Source organism: Seriola dumerili, unplaced genomic scaffold (assembly GCF_002260705.1).
Source record: "Seriola dumerili isolate Sdu_G_001 unplaced genomic scaffold, Sdu_1.0 BDQW01000068.1, whole genome shotgun sequence".
Classification (NCBI taxonomy): Eukaryota; Metazoa; Chordata; class Actinopteri; order Carangiformes; family Carangidae; genus Seriola; species Seriola dumerili.
Genome location: NW_019174323.1, coordinates 2,086,173 through 2,102,765, shown reverse-complemented (window position 1 = coordinate 2,102,765; position 16,593 = coordinate 2,086,173). Strand labels below are relative to the sequence as shown.

Sequence of the window (16,593 nt, the reverse complement as noted above, 5' to 3'; positions counted from 1 at the left end):
AGGAAGAGAGAGATAGAGACAAAGAGGAGAGAGGAAGAAAGAGGAGAGAGACTCAGAGAGGGGTACAGTATCTGGGACAAATGCATGCTGCAACTGGAGCACAGAGCCTGTCCTCCTGGGGGCTGAAACATGTGGCCACTCATGTGCCACTTCCTGGATGCTGCTAACACACACACACACACACACACACACACACACCCACACACACACACACACACAACAACACACACCTTCACCTTGCTCTTCGCATGCAGCATACTGTACGTCCTGTTCAACATGTGTGTGTGTGTGTGTGTGTGTGTGTGTGTGTGTGTGTGTGTGTGTGTGTGTGTGTGTGTGTGTGTGTGTGTGTGTGTGTGTGTCATTGATCCGTGTGCTCTCAGCATGTGTTCTGCACACCGCGGGCCACATGTGCACAGCTGGCCACACATGCTGTTAATTGAGGTTGGATGCTCAGCTGTGATCAACCATATGGCCAAAAGTATGTGGACACAGTAGTGTTACACTCATGTCATTCCATAACTATGATCATTAATCTGCTGCTGTAACAGAACCACTCTCCTGGTTTTCCATCTCTCCACCAGATGTTGAACCTGCTGCAGAGGTTTTGTCGAATTCAAGAGCATCAGTGAGACCAGCACAGATGTTGGGTGATAAGGTCTGGGGTTGAGGTCACGGCTCAGGGCAGGCCAGGCTTTGTGCACAGGGACCAGTTTCCCCCAAAAGAGATCTGAGCTCCCCAGAGCAATGTTACAATGAATTATATAACAAATCCTAATTAAAATCTAATGTCTTATCATCTGTAACGTGTGTACAGCTCTGCTTTTATCTGCTGTCAGTAAGGCCCGTAACAATTCATCGCTGCTCATGAACTGTTTCTATGTATTTTTTTTTTTTTTTGTGCACCTCTGCGTAATTATTGTTCATGGATTTGGTCTCAGATCAGCGATTCTCGACAACCGGCTGCAGGAGCTCACGTCCCGACAGTGAATCCAGTTCAGCTGCCGCTCTCATCATTTCTGCCAAATAAAGCTGAGTAGTCTGTCAGTCAGCATGAAGTAACCTGCAGCTTTCTCCTTGATGTCAGCCACAAAACAAGATTTTAGAGCAGGATCAAAGTACCCTGAAATAGTGCACCCTCCCATCGCATTTTTTTTTTTTTTCATGCAGTGACACATGAAATGAAACTAGAAACAGGCCTAAACTTCTCACTAAGTCGTGCGTCTTTTTATTTCTCTTCGTAATATTTAGTATTACAAAGACTCTTTTTAGAGGCAGATGAATCTGGAGGTCTGATCTGACCCTGAAAGCCACAGTGTAATTCAAACAGATATTATCATGATGAAACAGGAAAGAGACAACCACAAACTGTTCATACAAGTCGTCTTTCTCCAGTAAGATGATTTCTTAAACCAGGTACATTTAATCCAGGATTAGACAAACCTGCTAAAGAGTACAGATTTCTTTTGTTAGTTATTTTTTTGGGATCGAGACAGACAGGAACGTTAGGGAAGAGAGGAAGGGGAGGACATGCAGCAAAAGGCCTGAGTTGGAATTGAACACGTCACTTTCCCCCACTTGATGTTTGAATGTCTCATTGCTCTGTCTGTCTCCAAAGGTCAGGTCAGGGGGAGGGAATAGATCTGATCTCTTAAATGCATGTAAAAGTACTGATTGTTTGCTGTAGCATTAAACTTGACCTTAATTAGAAATGAGAAACAATGAAACACACCTTAAACCATCAAATACACATGAGGATATGTACAGGGGTGTCCACATACTTTTGACCACACATTGTTTGGATAGAAGTCAGACGCTGTGCAGGTGCACCTGCACACACGCTGTAAACTGTGTGAGTGGATAATCGTACAGCGTTTAGTGTTTGTGTGCACTCTGTGATTCTCTCCACATGATGTCAGCTCAGTGAGGAGCAGTAACTGGGACTCACGGTGCCTGGAAGAGATAGACCCTCCAGTCGGCGGTGCGCAGGTAAAACACGTTGGGCCTCTTGCTGTAGTCTGAAGCCTTCATGGCCAGAGAGTGGTGGATGGACACGGCGTTCTTCAGGTCCTCGTCAGACAGCTGCTTATCAGGCCTGTACTCCCCCTGACAGGACAATTACAAATTAGAAATGGTTGCTATGGTGAACGCAGAAGGGTCTTAACACTTATTAAAGTTGGTGAGCTGACTAAGGACATTCAGTGTTTTTATTGGAGCAGTGGGAGGAGGGTGAAGACGCGCTAGCAAACATTAGCACGGCAACCATCCCTATTGAATTCAACTGATGAGCAAAAACCTGGAAGTTATAAAGCAATAACTGGATTGCAATAACTGGATTAATAGGGAGTTCTGTTTTCACCCTCAGATGGATTTAAAACTGATCCAGTGCTGGACTGGAGAACAGTAAAGCTGGGACCTGAGTTTCAGAACCAATAACTTGAAGATGAGAATGAGAAATGCACAGTGTCATCATCAGCAGATCACCATCTGCATCTTTGATTTGGCATAGGTTTGACGCAACCTGAGTTCGGGGGAACCGTGAATCGAACCGCCAACCCAGGATTCAGCAGCCAACTCACTCTACCACCTGAATAATACAATAAATACAAACCAGGTTGTTTCCATGAAAGAAATATAAACTTCCCTGAACTTTTCACAAACTTCCATTGAGAAGAGTAAAAAAATATTGTAAAAAGTAAAATCTACATTCATTCATTGTGATGCTGCTGGTTTGACTAAAGGACAAATAATCATCACAGCAAATCATGTCAACAAAAAGCTAGTAGAAGTCATTTTTATTATTCTTTGATATCGTACATGACCAAGTTTAGTGAAGTTTAGGCCTGGGCTTAGTTTTAAGTTTGTCAATGCTTGTGCTTTTTGCTCTCTCTCTCTCTCTCTCTCTCTCTCTCTCCCTCTCTCTCTCTCTGTCTCCCAACCCAACCAGTTGAGGCAGATGGCCGTCCACCCTGAGTCCGGTTCTGCTCGAGGTTTCTGCCTCTTAAAAGAAAGTCTTTCCGTGCCACTGTCGCCTAGTGCTGCTCTTGGTAGGAATTGTTGGGTCTCTGTAAATAACATTATAAAGAGAAGGTGTAGACCTGCTCTATTTGGAAAGTACCTTGAGATTACTTATGTTGTGAATTAGTGCTATACAAGTAAAAATTGACTTGACTTGAAAATCCTCTTATTTCTACCCCTCAGTTTGGAGAATGCTATTATGCTATTATAAATAAGAGGCTGACTCGACATTCAAGGCCAACTTTTCAGTACTCGACCTTTTGCTTCACATAGATTTTGGTCGTCACATAAAAAGCACTGTGGCTGGATACAGTTCCGCTGTGTCACTACAGGCTCATTCTCGAGCAGATGGTCTGTTTTCTCTCCATTCAGGAGGAAGTTGGAGCATCGGTGGCCTGTGACGCTGGCAGAGGTTGCCCCTCATCAAAGCCAGGCCCACCACTGTGCATGGCTCCTCTGCTCATTGCCAGGGCCTGACTGGCTGAGGACATTATGTAATAACACTTCTAAGACATGTAAACAGGAAACAGGCGTCAAAATAAAACGACTTCCCAAGATAGCTGTGATTGCAAACGTTAACATAAAGCCTTACAGGAGACTGTGTGTGGACAGGTCACATGATAGTGAAGAACATATTTGTTTGGTTTCTACTGTGAGGATGAAGATACACCTTCTGGTTTGAAAGTTAACCAGAATGTTTATAGAGATGCAGTCACCTGTTATTTACAGTAAAAGGTTGAATACTTACTCTTACTTTATCACACAAGTACACAAGTATTTTATATATACACATAAAATATACTCTGAACTACTTACCTTTTGCAGGTAGAGAATTAACCCTTTCAGGATGACGTAGAAGGTCTTCCACCCTCTTTTCCCTCTTGGTGCTTTGAGGAGGAGAAAACATGTTCACATTAAACCTGTAGTAATACACACACATATATACATATATATTTTTTTTTTTTTAATTTGCACTAATACAAGCAGCATAAAAACTTATAGCAGAAGTGTATGCATTTAATCTCTCTCCAATGATGAGTAAAAACTATATAAAAAACATGACACAAAATCAGAGACACGTAGAATAAACAGAGCATCATGTTCTGCTTATATACAACATGTACCATAATCTACATTGTTGTACCTGTAGTGGGAGCTCTAGCATGTTCCATATTATCTTAAGTTAAATCCAAATTAAATCCAACTTTGTTGTGAATTAAACCACTGCACTGTACAAGTCCAGGAGGCAGAGGGTTTATTTGAAGCATGTCACGGTATTCTTATCCTAAAGTTACATCTCACACTGGTCTATTATCGACTTGATGTTCTATTTCTATTAATACTAACATGCCATCACCCAGTCAGAAGCTTGTTTCAATCTGATTTTGCAGCTCTACACCCTCCTAGTGCCCCGATCTTCCTAAACTCTATAGCAAAAATATATACACCTATATTCTTAAAGCTATGATACACTGTTCAAAATACACAGAAACCGCTGTATGAATTTCAATAATATCAGAATGTATATACCTTGTGATAACATTTGGTATTTGTTATTTGTTATTTGTGTTTAACTGGCTGTTACATCTCTTTTTATCCATATAGACTGATCCAGCAGCTGATTTATGCGTTATGTAAGTTGGAGAGACCGTATTCACACTGAGAGTGAAAACATAGATGTTTGATTGGATCACAGCTGATTCAACAGAGCAGTCGATGTGAATGTGGAACTACGAGTGTGAAACCGGTTATGACACAGGACTTTGGAAAACTGCTCCCTGATTGGTCAGAACGCAAAGACGAGGATTTAATGGAGATGAATTAAAATCAAAAGGAATTTCATGGAGCAGAGGATTGTGGGGATTTTGCCTTTTCTTTTGTTTGGACTTGATATTTATTGTCGGTCTAAACAGAGCAGACAGTGTGTATTTGGTGCTTTTGGTGAGAAGATGTCGAAAGCTTTTGTTTAAAACTACATTTCATTGAAAACTTCAACTCCTGCAATAACTGGCTTGTTTTTGGCAACTTTGAGTCAAATTTCTGCACCCAGTAGTTACAGAGCAACATGGTCATTAATGTGGAGTCCTGTTTGTGTCCAACTGAAGAATCTAAGATTTTATTATTTAATTTATGACATTGGGGATGTATACTGCAAAGCAAGATCAATCAAAGGTCCCATACAGTCTAAAGGTAGATGTCCATGTGTTGATTATGTGTGTGATTATAGATCAGGTCTAGGTTCTATATTAATACTGTGAAAGTATCAAAGCCTCAGTCCACAGAGAAATGCACACAACAAACCCCAGCTGAGTGTTTTACCTGAAATCTGCTAATTTTTTTATTGCATCAGAAAACAGTCAGCCAATCAGAAGAGAGGCTCAGAGCCTCCTCTCTTCTGATTGGAGAGAAGCCTGAGAGAGGAGATGTAAAACTACACTGAGATGGTTTTTTGGTTCTTAAAAACACAAATATATCTTCTTATGTATCAACACTTCAAATAAAACACAGAAGAAGAGGAAAATATGGGACATTTAAGCAAATTTTAGTTTCAGAGCAGCTACTGTGTGACCTGTGAGGTGAGATTTTTTTCTGTCAGTTGCTATGGAAAAATGTTCTCACCTCATGAAAGAGGGAAAAAAACTGAATCTGTTGTCCTGCACCTGGCCTACATACTCTGTTGGTTCACATCATGACAAAGGCCACAGTCTGATTGAGTGAGAGTGTCTGAGTCGTACTTCTCTTGCCGTCTGAGTCGGCGTGGACTTTGCGAACCAGGAACCCGTTCTTGTATAGCAGCATTCCCGACGGCTGCGTCTCTTCCTCCGACAGGGGCTTCCCGCTGCTGCCCACCCTCTTCATGGACTTGGAGGTGTTGGAGTCGCACAGGCTGTCCCCCAGCTCCGAGAACGACTTCCGCAGCTCTTCCTCGTCACTATGGAGACAAAATAAATAAATAAATAAATAAATAAATTAAATACACAGACTCCATGGTGATCAACACTTATGTGTCATGTCTCATTAGCAACGTGAACAAACACATCATCATTCATCCTGTCCATTTGCCTCTCAGTCTGTGGTTGTTACACGTGGAACAAGAGGTCCAGAGATTTCACACTCTCACTGGGAAACTTTCATGTCGCACAGTAACACATGAGTAACACCGCCGTCTCCTGCCGGTGCCTCTGCAGAGCTTTTGTTGCACAAGACATTTACAAAGCGCCGTGTATCTGGGGGGGGGGGGGGGGGGGGGGGGGGGGGGGGGGGGGACACCTGCGTGAATGAAAGCGTCTTCTTCCTTCAAAGCTTTAAGTGTGTGTTTTCCTCTCTCCCTGTGCTCGTCTCCTGCTCTCCTGAGAAGACGTCCGATCTCCTTGATCAAAAACGCACCACAGCAACAAGAGTGACACCATCTATCTTGTTCCAACCCAGCGAGGTGAAAAACAGGGGCATCTTTACCGGGGGGAGGGGAGGGGAGGGGAGGGGGGCAGCTTCTCTCAGAGACGCAGACACATCACAGTTACTCTTCCTCACAAGGATCCTCATAGAGGTGAGACAGGAAGGCTTTCATTGCAACAGATAGATGAATCTTTACAGCAGCAGTTCCCAACCTTTTCCAACTCATGGCGCACTCTCAAAAATGTTGGTGGCCCACATCTGACGTTTTCATTTTAATCATCACGATAAACAGTCAGGACTGAAGTGAGAGCAGAGGAAGCTCAGTTTTTCCTTTTTGTTTGACAGAGGAGAGATCACTTGGTCAATTCAGCATCTGTCTCTTGACTTTTTCTTTTTCTTTTCCTGTTGCTACCCAGCTCTCTGTTTTGATACTCCAGTTTTTGGATGTTTTCTCTCATCTTATCCCAGTGACAGGCCTTCTCATACATTTTAAAATGTTTTTAAAGATCATATTGTTTCAAAATATTTCAAAATATTACACTTTTAGTTTTTGCAAATGATTTGTCGGCCCACTTGCAATATCATCGCGGCGGTTGGGAACTACTGCTTCACAGGGAGGGAGAGGGTGGGAGAATACAAGAATAACACAACAGACAATATGACTCTTGACTTATAGGCTAATATGGATGGAAAAGGCCTCATTTAAATTTGAGAGATTGCTGTTAGTAATCGTCTGTTTTCGTGGTTTCTGAGCGACATCATCAGTGAGGTGAGCCTGAAATGACAAGAGTTTATGAGGAGATCAGGATGAAAAGTTGGTTTTGTCCCTCAAACCTCTAAAATCTCAAAGGTTAGTGAGTTAACGCGCTGCAGTGATCTGGTCAGAGCTCAGGCTGTTGTAGCGAAAACGCTAAACGTGTGTTGAGGCCTGTTTTGAGGCAGAGCAGCTCACTGTGCTGCCTGTCTGATGAATATCTGAAGAGTGTTTAGATTCTCGGTTTGGGGACAGCAGATTGGAGGAGCAGACTGATGCTGTGGATGGAAGACGTGTCATGTTATTATTATGGTTATACATTTCTAAAGAAAAAACAGAGTCTCTTTTCATGACCCTGTGTGTCCGATCAATAATACTGATTGAATCCTACAGTTTGTCAGGAGTGAACATCTGTCTGTTTTACAGTAATGTAGCACATCTGGCAGATATCCAGGGTCTGGTATAATCTGAGGAAACAGCAGGATTTTCACACATGTTAATGTTATGGATATAAAAGCCAGAGTGACTGAGTTTGAGCTCAACAGCATCACATTAGTTTTCTAGTAATCTAGGCTGCAGGTAAGTTCTGCATGAATAAACTTTTTCATTACTATAAATAAGAAAATTCTAACTTCACCCTGACACTGTTGTTGTTCACCTGTCATGTTGTCATGGGGTTGTGTTATTTTATTTCCCCTTTTTTCACAGGGTTTGGTTTGGAATAGGAGGAACACATCATCTCCTTTTGTCCTTTTAATTCTTTTGTATATTTATTCATTCTCCTTCCTCTTTTGTCTCTGTTCAGATTTGACATTTTTCAGGACAAACCAGTGGCTCATTTACAACTTGTCTGCGTTATAAACATTTTCTAGTGTAGCATCTGTCCGGAGAAGTTATTTCACCACCTAAAAACTCCACTGCAGACAACGAATACAAAACATGACAGCTAATACAAATGAAGTGGAGATTTCCTCTTGGTTATAAAACTTAAAGAGGGAGAAGAGTGTGTAACTCTGAATCCAGGTCACTTAATGTTCAAACTGCAACACTGGCAGCTCTCAGATTTGAATGAAACTGACCAGACTCCGTTCTTCATTAGAGGAGTTTTCGGATGAAGAGTTGTGGACTGAAGTCTTCATCGCTCATTAGAAACAGGCCTGGAGGAGCCATCTCTGAAAATGAGGAATCCTATGAGCTGCTGAGTGCTGCCTGTCTCTGACTGCAGCTTTATGTCGAGCTAACTACTCTCGTGTGTGTGTGTGTGTGTGCGCGTGTGTGTGTGTGTGTGTGTGTGTGTGCGCGTGTAAGTGTGTGTGTGTCTTTCCCGGAAAAGACGTGAAAAGTAACACTGTGTTTTTGTTTATTATATGAGTTTTTCATTGTGATCTGTATTTCAGTTTTGTTTTTATTTCATATTCATGTCTACTTGCTCATTTTTCTGTTTTAATGTCTTGTATTGATTTATTTTATTACTGTTTTCTAGGTTTTATCATCTAATTTTGTCTTTTATTTAACTGTATATTCTTGTCTGTGGGCCCCCTTTGTATGTTGATTTGTTTTATTTATTTTAATTACAGTTTTATCACAATTTTCAAATGTTTTATCATCTAATCTGGTTATTTTTTAAATCTTACTGCTCATTATTATCTGTTTTTATTTGTTTTATTACAGTTTTACATGTTTTATCATTTAATTTTATTTTTATCTGGCTGTATATTCTTGTCTAGTGTATTTCCTATAAGTTATTATAGTTCCTATAAGTTTTATCTTATATTCATGTCTACTAGCTCCATTTTTATCATTTTATTACAATTTTATAAAGTATTTTTCATCCAATTCTATATAAATTTTTGTTTATAAATGTTAAACCTCTGTTTTTGAGTAATGCTGCACATAAAAATATATATTTAACAATATATTGAAGTGTTAGAGTATGGGTTTGTATTTGAATGAAAGACAATATTAACAACACATGTAGCTGCAGCAGTGATAATCCCATTCTCCTCTCAATAATCCCCCACAAAGCGCTGTATCTATTCTCTTAGTGTTTTTAAAGGGATTTGTCACATTAGCAGATGATCGATGCTTCGGGCTACAACAGCAACTGTCTCTGCATCTGCCCGGTGAGGTAACATGGCAATTCCACTTGTTACCTCACCAGGCGGCACCCATGTAAAAGTTCAGTCTGAAAATAGAAAAATGGCTGGATGCCGAACCCCCCCGAGACTACGCTATGAGTAACCAACAGTACATAACAGCAGTTAACCCCATGCAGGAGCCAGAGAGAAAATGTGAGGCGGAGACAGAGCCAATGAGCATGTAGCCTGTTGCCTGGTAACTGCCGGGCTGCCTGAATCCCTTTCTACACAGAGACAAAGTGGAGGAGCTGGAGAGAGGGAGGGGGGGTGGAGGGAGGAGAGAGAAAGAGAAAGGGGGGTAGAGAGGGAGGAAAAAGAGACAAAGCTCATCCTTCTCAGATGGCAGAACATCATCAACATAATATGAGTGATAGAGGAAACGAGGAGAGGAGAGGAGAGGAAGAAAGCAAAAAAGAAAGGAAAGGGGGGGAAGGAAAAAGGGGAGAGGAGAAACAATATAACAAATGAATGGAAAGCAAACAAAAGGTAGGGAAAAGAAAAAAGAAAGAACAGAAAAGAAAGATAAGAAAAAGAGAGGAAAGCAAAGAAATAAATTAATAAAGAAAAAAGAAATGAAAAGAAATGAAAGAAAAATTGGGGGAGGAGAGGAAAAGTAAAGCAAAGAAAAGAAAGAAAAATATAGGAATAAAAAGGAATGAATGTGAAAGAAAAGAAATGAAGGTAAAGGAAAAGAGAGAAAGAATGTAAACAAGAAGAGGAGAGGAGATGAAAATAAAGGACAGAAAATCGTAGGAATGAAATGAAAAGGAAAGGAAAGGAAAGGATGTTGATGTCACCTGCTGGGTTGGGGTTATGTTGGGTTCTTTGTGCTGAGGTTGCTGCATCAGCAGCCAATAGAAACAGATTTGCTCTGTCACCTGTGTCACTGAGTCTCTGCACCAAAAACACTAAAACACTCCAGACACAGTGAAGTGAAAGAGGACACTCATCCACACACATCCTCTTGTACATGACAAAGCTTCTCCTCATTCACACAGGCTGCAGTGTTAGTTCTTTTCTTTTTTTACCTTCATACCATCCAGATAACAGCTGATTTATTTATTTACCTAAATAAGAGAACAAGCGGGGGTTTTTTTTTTTTAAAGCGTTATAATCTAATATGTGGATAGTGTTAAATTGGGCTGGATATTTTTTTGTTAGTACCAGGATATACCTGAGTTTTACAGATACCAAATTGATCAGTTTTTTCCCTACGTTTTACTTGGAGAGATGTGCATTTACATTCATAAGTCATAAGTTTATGCTGTTTATAAACTTGTTTATCTACAGAAACTACTTTTCGCTTCACAAAAGAAGCCAAAGTTCTCAAATGGAAAATGCTGCCGAAACACAAGCAGACACACAAGAACTTTGCTTAGATAAAACAAACAAAAACATTTTTTTATGCAGGTTTCAATACTCAGGGTGACAGACACATTTCTGTCAGTGTTCCAGGGCGATGTCTGCCTCTACTGTTTAATGTCAGGCGATGCTCTCTGCTCTCTGCTGTAGGTGAGAGGGGATGATTAGAGGCACAGAGGGAGGAGGAGAAAAGGGGATTAGCAGAATAAAAGGACTAATAGAGCAAATGGGTCTTCACTGCACGTACAGCAGGCTCCAATCTACACTCATCATCTTCACATCTTCATCCTGCTCTACCTGCTTTCTATCTCCGACTTGTTGCGTCTCTCTGTGCCCACCACCTCTCTCCCTCTGCTCTCCACCCCCGCTCCCGAAGCAACGAGGAAGCATGCGTGTACTGTATATGTCTGTGCTGTATGTGTGTGTGTGTGTGTGTGTGTGCGCGTGTGTGTGTGTGTGGGTGTGTGTGTGTGTGTGCGCGTGTGTGTGTGTGTGGGTGTGTGTGTGTGTGTGCGTAAGTGAAGAACATGTGGGTGCCTCTAACTGCAGTTGAGAGCAGCCGTGTGCGTGCCTTTCTCTGTGGGGGTGTGAAATAACATCCCTGGCCCCTGTTTTTTGCGTTATGTTTCAAACACACACCTGTGTGTGAGATGCACATGCCCGATTTCACACACACACACACACACACACACACACACACACACACACACACACACACACACACACACACACACAAACAATCTGTATTCATATAATCACAACACGCAGTTTGTTTTAGTGTCTGAAAATCACACCTCGATCGCAGGCCTTCGACTACACTCGGAGGTGACGGAGAGTAGTTCTCTTTTTTTAAACCTCAATCTGGGAGTAAATGAATAAATCGACGCTGAGGCTGACCTATTTATAGAAAGGAATAGAGCAGAATAGAATATATGCAATTTCAAACCGAAAATATTTCCCATCAAGAGACGCACAAGCAGCAGAATCGACGCAGACGTGAGGTCTATCTGTCACAGGGTGTTAGTGAACCTGTGTTGTGAACTCAAGTCAATGAGTCTGCAAGTGAAAGAACGTCCTCAGTGTGATGAAATATGCATCAACCGAGCAAGTGGGGTGTGAAAGTGGTGGCAAAAAGTGACACTGTGCCTCGCTTCTCGAAGCAGAACTCCAGCACAGACAGAATTTAGTCTGTTTCCAGTGATCTCGGCCAGCTGAGATATTTTAAAGAAAAAATGAACGTGTGCAACTATCTGCCAAAAAAACAAACAAAACAAAACACACACACACACACACACACACACAAAAAAGCAGAGCCATGTGAGCTGAATCTCTTAATCTGTAATTCATTTTTGTTCGGAGATGGATTCTCCTTTTGCTTGATGGTGTTTACGTGTCTAAAAATGACACCTCTCCTCTCCCCGTCCCGCCGTGGCCTCGCCGCGCGGTGTTTAAATAGCCGTCTATATGTCAGCGGAGATGTTTGAACTGGATTGCCTGCCTCTCTGTGGATCTCCTCCTCGATCTGCTCCTCTGACCACTTTTACTCAGCTGCTTCGGGAGCTGCTGCTGCTGCTGCTGCTGCTGCTGCTATTTTTGGAAAGGTAGTGGGAGGCTGTGGTCACACCTTTGTACAGGATGCAGGTAAAGAGCCATTTAAAACGAGTTGGCTCTGTCTCTCTCTCTCTCTCTCTCTCTCTCTCTCTCTCTCTCTCCTCTCTGTCTTTCCTTGCGTTTCATGTTCACATGTATCTACACATACATTCATACCAATGCGTATATCTACACGTACAGTACATCTATCAGTGAGCGTATATGTGTGTGTGTGTGTGTGTGTGTGTGTGTGTGTGTGTGTGTGTGTGTTTGCTGCTGAGAGAACGCAGGGAGGAAAGAGCAATGCGGTAGCTATGGAGTCGTATCCATGGTGCCATCGCCATGGCAACAAAGCTTGGAAAGCCGGTGACTTAATTGGCATCGCTGAGGCACTCTGAAACTGTGATCCAGAATAGCAACCCTTGACACACTAATGTTTCCTTCACATGCCAGACAACACTCACGTCATTAATGAGGAAGCTAACAAGCTAATCAATATCCCTCATTATTTCCCTTTAGGACAATGTGTGTTTGTGTGTGTATGTGTGTGTGTGTGTGTGTGTGTGTGTGTAATCACTTACAGTGTCCATTGAAGCTTCTGATTCTTGATGGAGTTGTAGAGAGCCTGTGGAGGTAAACAAAAAAAAAAAACATTTCAGATACACACGACAAACAGCAGCTGCGTGTTCAGGTGGAGGTCTGATCAGATATTAGAGGGCGGGCAGGTGTGTTGTGGTTCTCTGTGAAGGCTGCGCAGAGCGAGCTGGCCTCATTCAATAAGTTGTACTCAGAGAAATGTCATCCCCCCTTCTCTCGCTGCTCAAACTGCCCTTCGCCTGAGCTTAACTCATTTTCTTCACCTAACAATCCATCAATCACCCAATCAGTCAGCCGCCGCCACTACATCAGTTACGAAGCCATTATCCACCACGCAGCCGGCCCGTCGATGGATAGACCGGCCGATCGATCAGCCAATAAATAATTTAGAGTTTGACGCGGACGCATTGACCGGCACGGACCAAATTAAGTTACAGCTTAGGAACATGAACGACAACACAACGATGAAAAAACAACACGATGAGGACAGTGCACGTCATTTTCTACAGGCTGCAGTGACGAAAAAATGTTGCCAAAGACTTTAATAATCAGTTCATTTTTCCACTAATTTTTTCAAGCAACTATTTGAAGATGTGAGCTTGGACATCTTCCATGTTTTCTGACATTTTACAGACTCTAAGCGATTAATCATTTAATCATTTAAAAAGAATAACAAATTAGTTAAATGCTGTGTCGGAAGTAAAAAGAAACACTACATGGTAAAAAAAAAAACACTCACAATTAGATTTAAGCAAAACTACAAAAGTATTAAAAGTACTTGAATACAAGTACTCATTATGCAGAATGACTTTTGACCTTGGTTAATGTAGAGCTAACTTATGTGCTGCTCCTTAAACCTAAAACCTCATATCATATTTTAGATAATCAAGATAATTATATTTTGTGCGTAACATATTATTGGTGAACAGAAAAGTATGTCAAAATGTTCAACATGTCCAACCTGGAGGTGGATGCTGCTGCATCAGCAGAGACCACGTCAAGGTTCCACTTCCTGTCCGCCAACAACAGAAACGTGAGGCTGCAGTGGGCTCAACAACTCTGGACAAAACCAGAGCCAGCCTTGATACCGATCTGACCCTGTGCTTCCCTTTAAGGCCACAGTTCACCATCTTCTAATGGACAATGCTCCACGTCACAAAGCTAAAGTCATCTCAAACTGGTTTCATGAGCATGACAGTGACTTCCAGTGACCCCCCCCCCAGTCTCCAGACCTGAATCCAGTAGAACACATCTGGTATGTGCAGCTGATAAACCTGCAGAAATGATGTGATGCAACATGGAGCAGAATTTCAAAAGGAAAACTTCCCTACATTTTTATGAATCAATGACATGAAGAGAGCAAATGGAGGAACTACCCAGTGTTATCATAAAGTGCTCCATGATTGTATCTGCATAATTTCTTCCAACTTTAATTGGGTTATGTTTATGTTTTTTTCAACTCCAGATCCGTTTCAGCTCGTTTGCGCCTGGATTCACTTTTTTTGTACCAGTTTTTAAATCATTTTTTGGGTCACTGTTTCCACTCTCAGGGAAAAAAACAGAAAACAAAAACCACTCCTTTACTCTCATTATCATCATGATCGAGCGAAACAAAAACAGACCTACTGAACAACACAGCAGAGAGGATCAAAGACGCTTTAATGAGGGAGCGTCTCTGCTGCGAGAGGTTTCACGTTTGACTTTAACTCCTTCAAAATCCGTAGTGACAAGTCGAGACCTTCAGCTGAATGTGACATATAGCGACCCGGCTTCACAGCGTGCTCTGCAGCGGAGCAGAGAAGACAGCGTGAAGCCATCAGACACGTGGACAGTTGGACGCAGCTGATGGACAAGCTGTGACAGCGGAGGTGATGGAGAGGACACTTACAGCCACTTCATCGCCACCTCGCTCACCTCCGAATTCCTGGTGGACCGATGCCGCACGTCCTCTGTGGCGGAAGAAAACCTCATACTCAGCTGAAATCGATCATTTTCCATTACATTCCTTTGATTAAAGAGCTGCCGCAAATGGTCTTCGCTTTGAGTTCAGCTGTTTTAGACTTCCAGCCCATTATGAGTATCATGGTGTTGCATTGTGACTTTTACTCAAATGAAATTGGATTTATAATAGGGTTTGATTTCTGTGTCTAATCAGGTTCTTTTCCAGCGTTTTCCCGTTGATCAGAAAAACGTCCAAAGCGTCATGAATATTAATCACCGCCCAGCCTGAACATTTACAGATTTAGTTCTGGTTTCCATACATTCTACTGTGAAAAAAAAATCTCAGCATTCAAACTTAAATGCGTTCACACATTTTAATAATCACGACCGACAGAAAATACAGTCGAGCTTCCGCCATGTTTCAAAGGAGTGGAAGACAAACTGCCTCTGTAGCACGAGTCTGGCCAACATCAAATATTAACAGTGAATTTGTAAGCTGTAAAAGTGAAAGTATACTGATCTGCAGCAGCAGCAGCAGCAGCGTTGTGCTCCTCCTACAGAGGCTCATCCAGTACAAACTGCTGAGTTTTTAAAAGATCAGCAGTAAAACAAAACTCAGTCACAAGATCATACCGAGCAAATTAAAAGTAAATGAGCTTGGAGAAAGAAACTGAGGATGAAACATGGAAATAAATATATAGGAACGTCCTTGTTGCTAATGCAAACAGAATATCAATGGAGAATTATTAACTGATATTTTTAGCCCCAAACGGAACAGACCAACAGCTTAAAGGAGGAGGAAACATGGAGGAAAATCTGCAAACTACCTACATGACTTTTGGTCATGTCTTAAGATGATGATCTACTACAGTTCTCACAGAACCAGGAAGGTTCTCCAGGAACCTTAAGGGGGTTCCTAGGGGGTCCCCGGCAAAAAGGGGAATCATTTATTTTCACTATAAATCCATTAATAAGTAACACAATGACAGAATGTATGACTGTTTTGGTCAAACACTTTCTGTTATAAAAATAAAAAGTAAAAGTAAAAATCTTTTCAGATGGGGGTCTGTGGTCTAATTAGTGTCACTTTAGGGTTCTAGACATGAGTTTGAGAACCACTGATCTACTGGACTTATAGATAAACAGTATTCCTGAAAATGAACCCTATGACTGCAGTGCTGGGAACAATCCCTCATACTTTTTAAATATGTAACAGGAGAGCAGAAAAGTGGATTAAAAGGAAGTGGATGAAAAGGCAAAATGACCTACAAACTAAAACTATGGACAAAAATGTTTGGGAAAAAAAATGTCACAAAATGAAGTGAATGTTAATGTGTCATAATGCAACTCTGTTATTATGTTCCTTCTATATCTTTGCTTTGTTTTCTTCTCCGCTCTTTGTTAGTTTGTTGTCTCACTTCTGCAGCTGCATTCGTAAGATTATTTCTGCAGAACGCTGCGAGTGAATCAAGAGAAATAAATAATTAAAAAAAGAACCAAACTTAGAGCTTTGATCCGGAGCTTTTACCCTGCAACCAAACAAAAAATAAAAATAAAAAATGCCAACAATCAAGGATGTGAATCTTATAATTAAAGGAGATGCAGCCAACATACTGTACACACAGGCACCAACAGGGCTGAGGCTTATTATTGACTAATCTGCAGAACGTTTTCTTGATTAATAGATTAATAATTAGCAAAGCAGTGTGATAATATCAAACCAACAACCCTCAGTTTACATGAGACGCATAAAAGCAGCAAATTTAGAGGATAGAACGACAGTATTTGTGCTTGCAA

The 16,593-nt window shown here is 41.5% G+C and overlaps 1 protein-coding gene across 1 annotated transcript in view; it reads right to left on the bottom strand.

The window, feature by feature from the left end:
• Positions 1-16,593, bottom strand: part of LOC111219578 (PH and SEC7 domain-containing protein 1-like) — a 54,839-nt gene that overhangs the window by 4,539 nt on the left and 33,707 nt on the right. Inside the window, exons 12-15 of the mRNA XM_022742296.1 lie at positions 12,840-12,883; positions 5,754-5,950; positions 3,835-3,905; positions 1,949-2,106 (exon numbers count right to left, since the gene is read on the bottom strand). Of these exons, the coding sequence (XP_022598017.1) occupies positions 1,949-2,106; positions 3,835-3,905; positions 5,754-5,950; positions 12,840-12,883 (470 nt within the window). The remainder of the gene's footprint in view (positions 1-1,948; positions 2,107-3,834; positions 3,906-5,753; positions 5,951-12,839; positions 12,884-16,593) is intronic.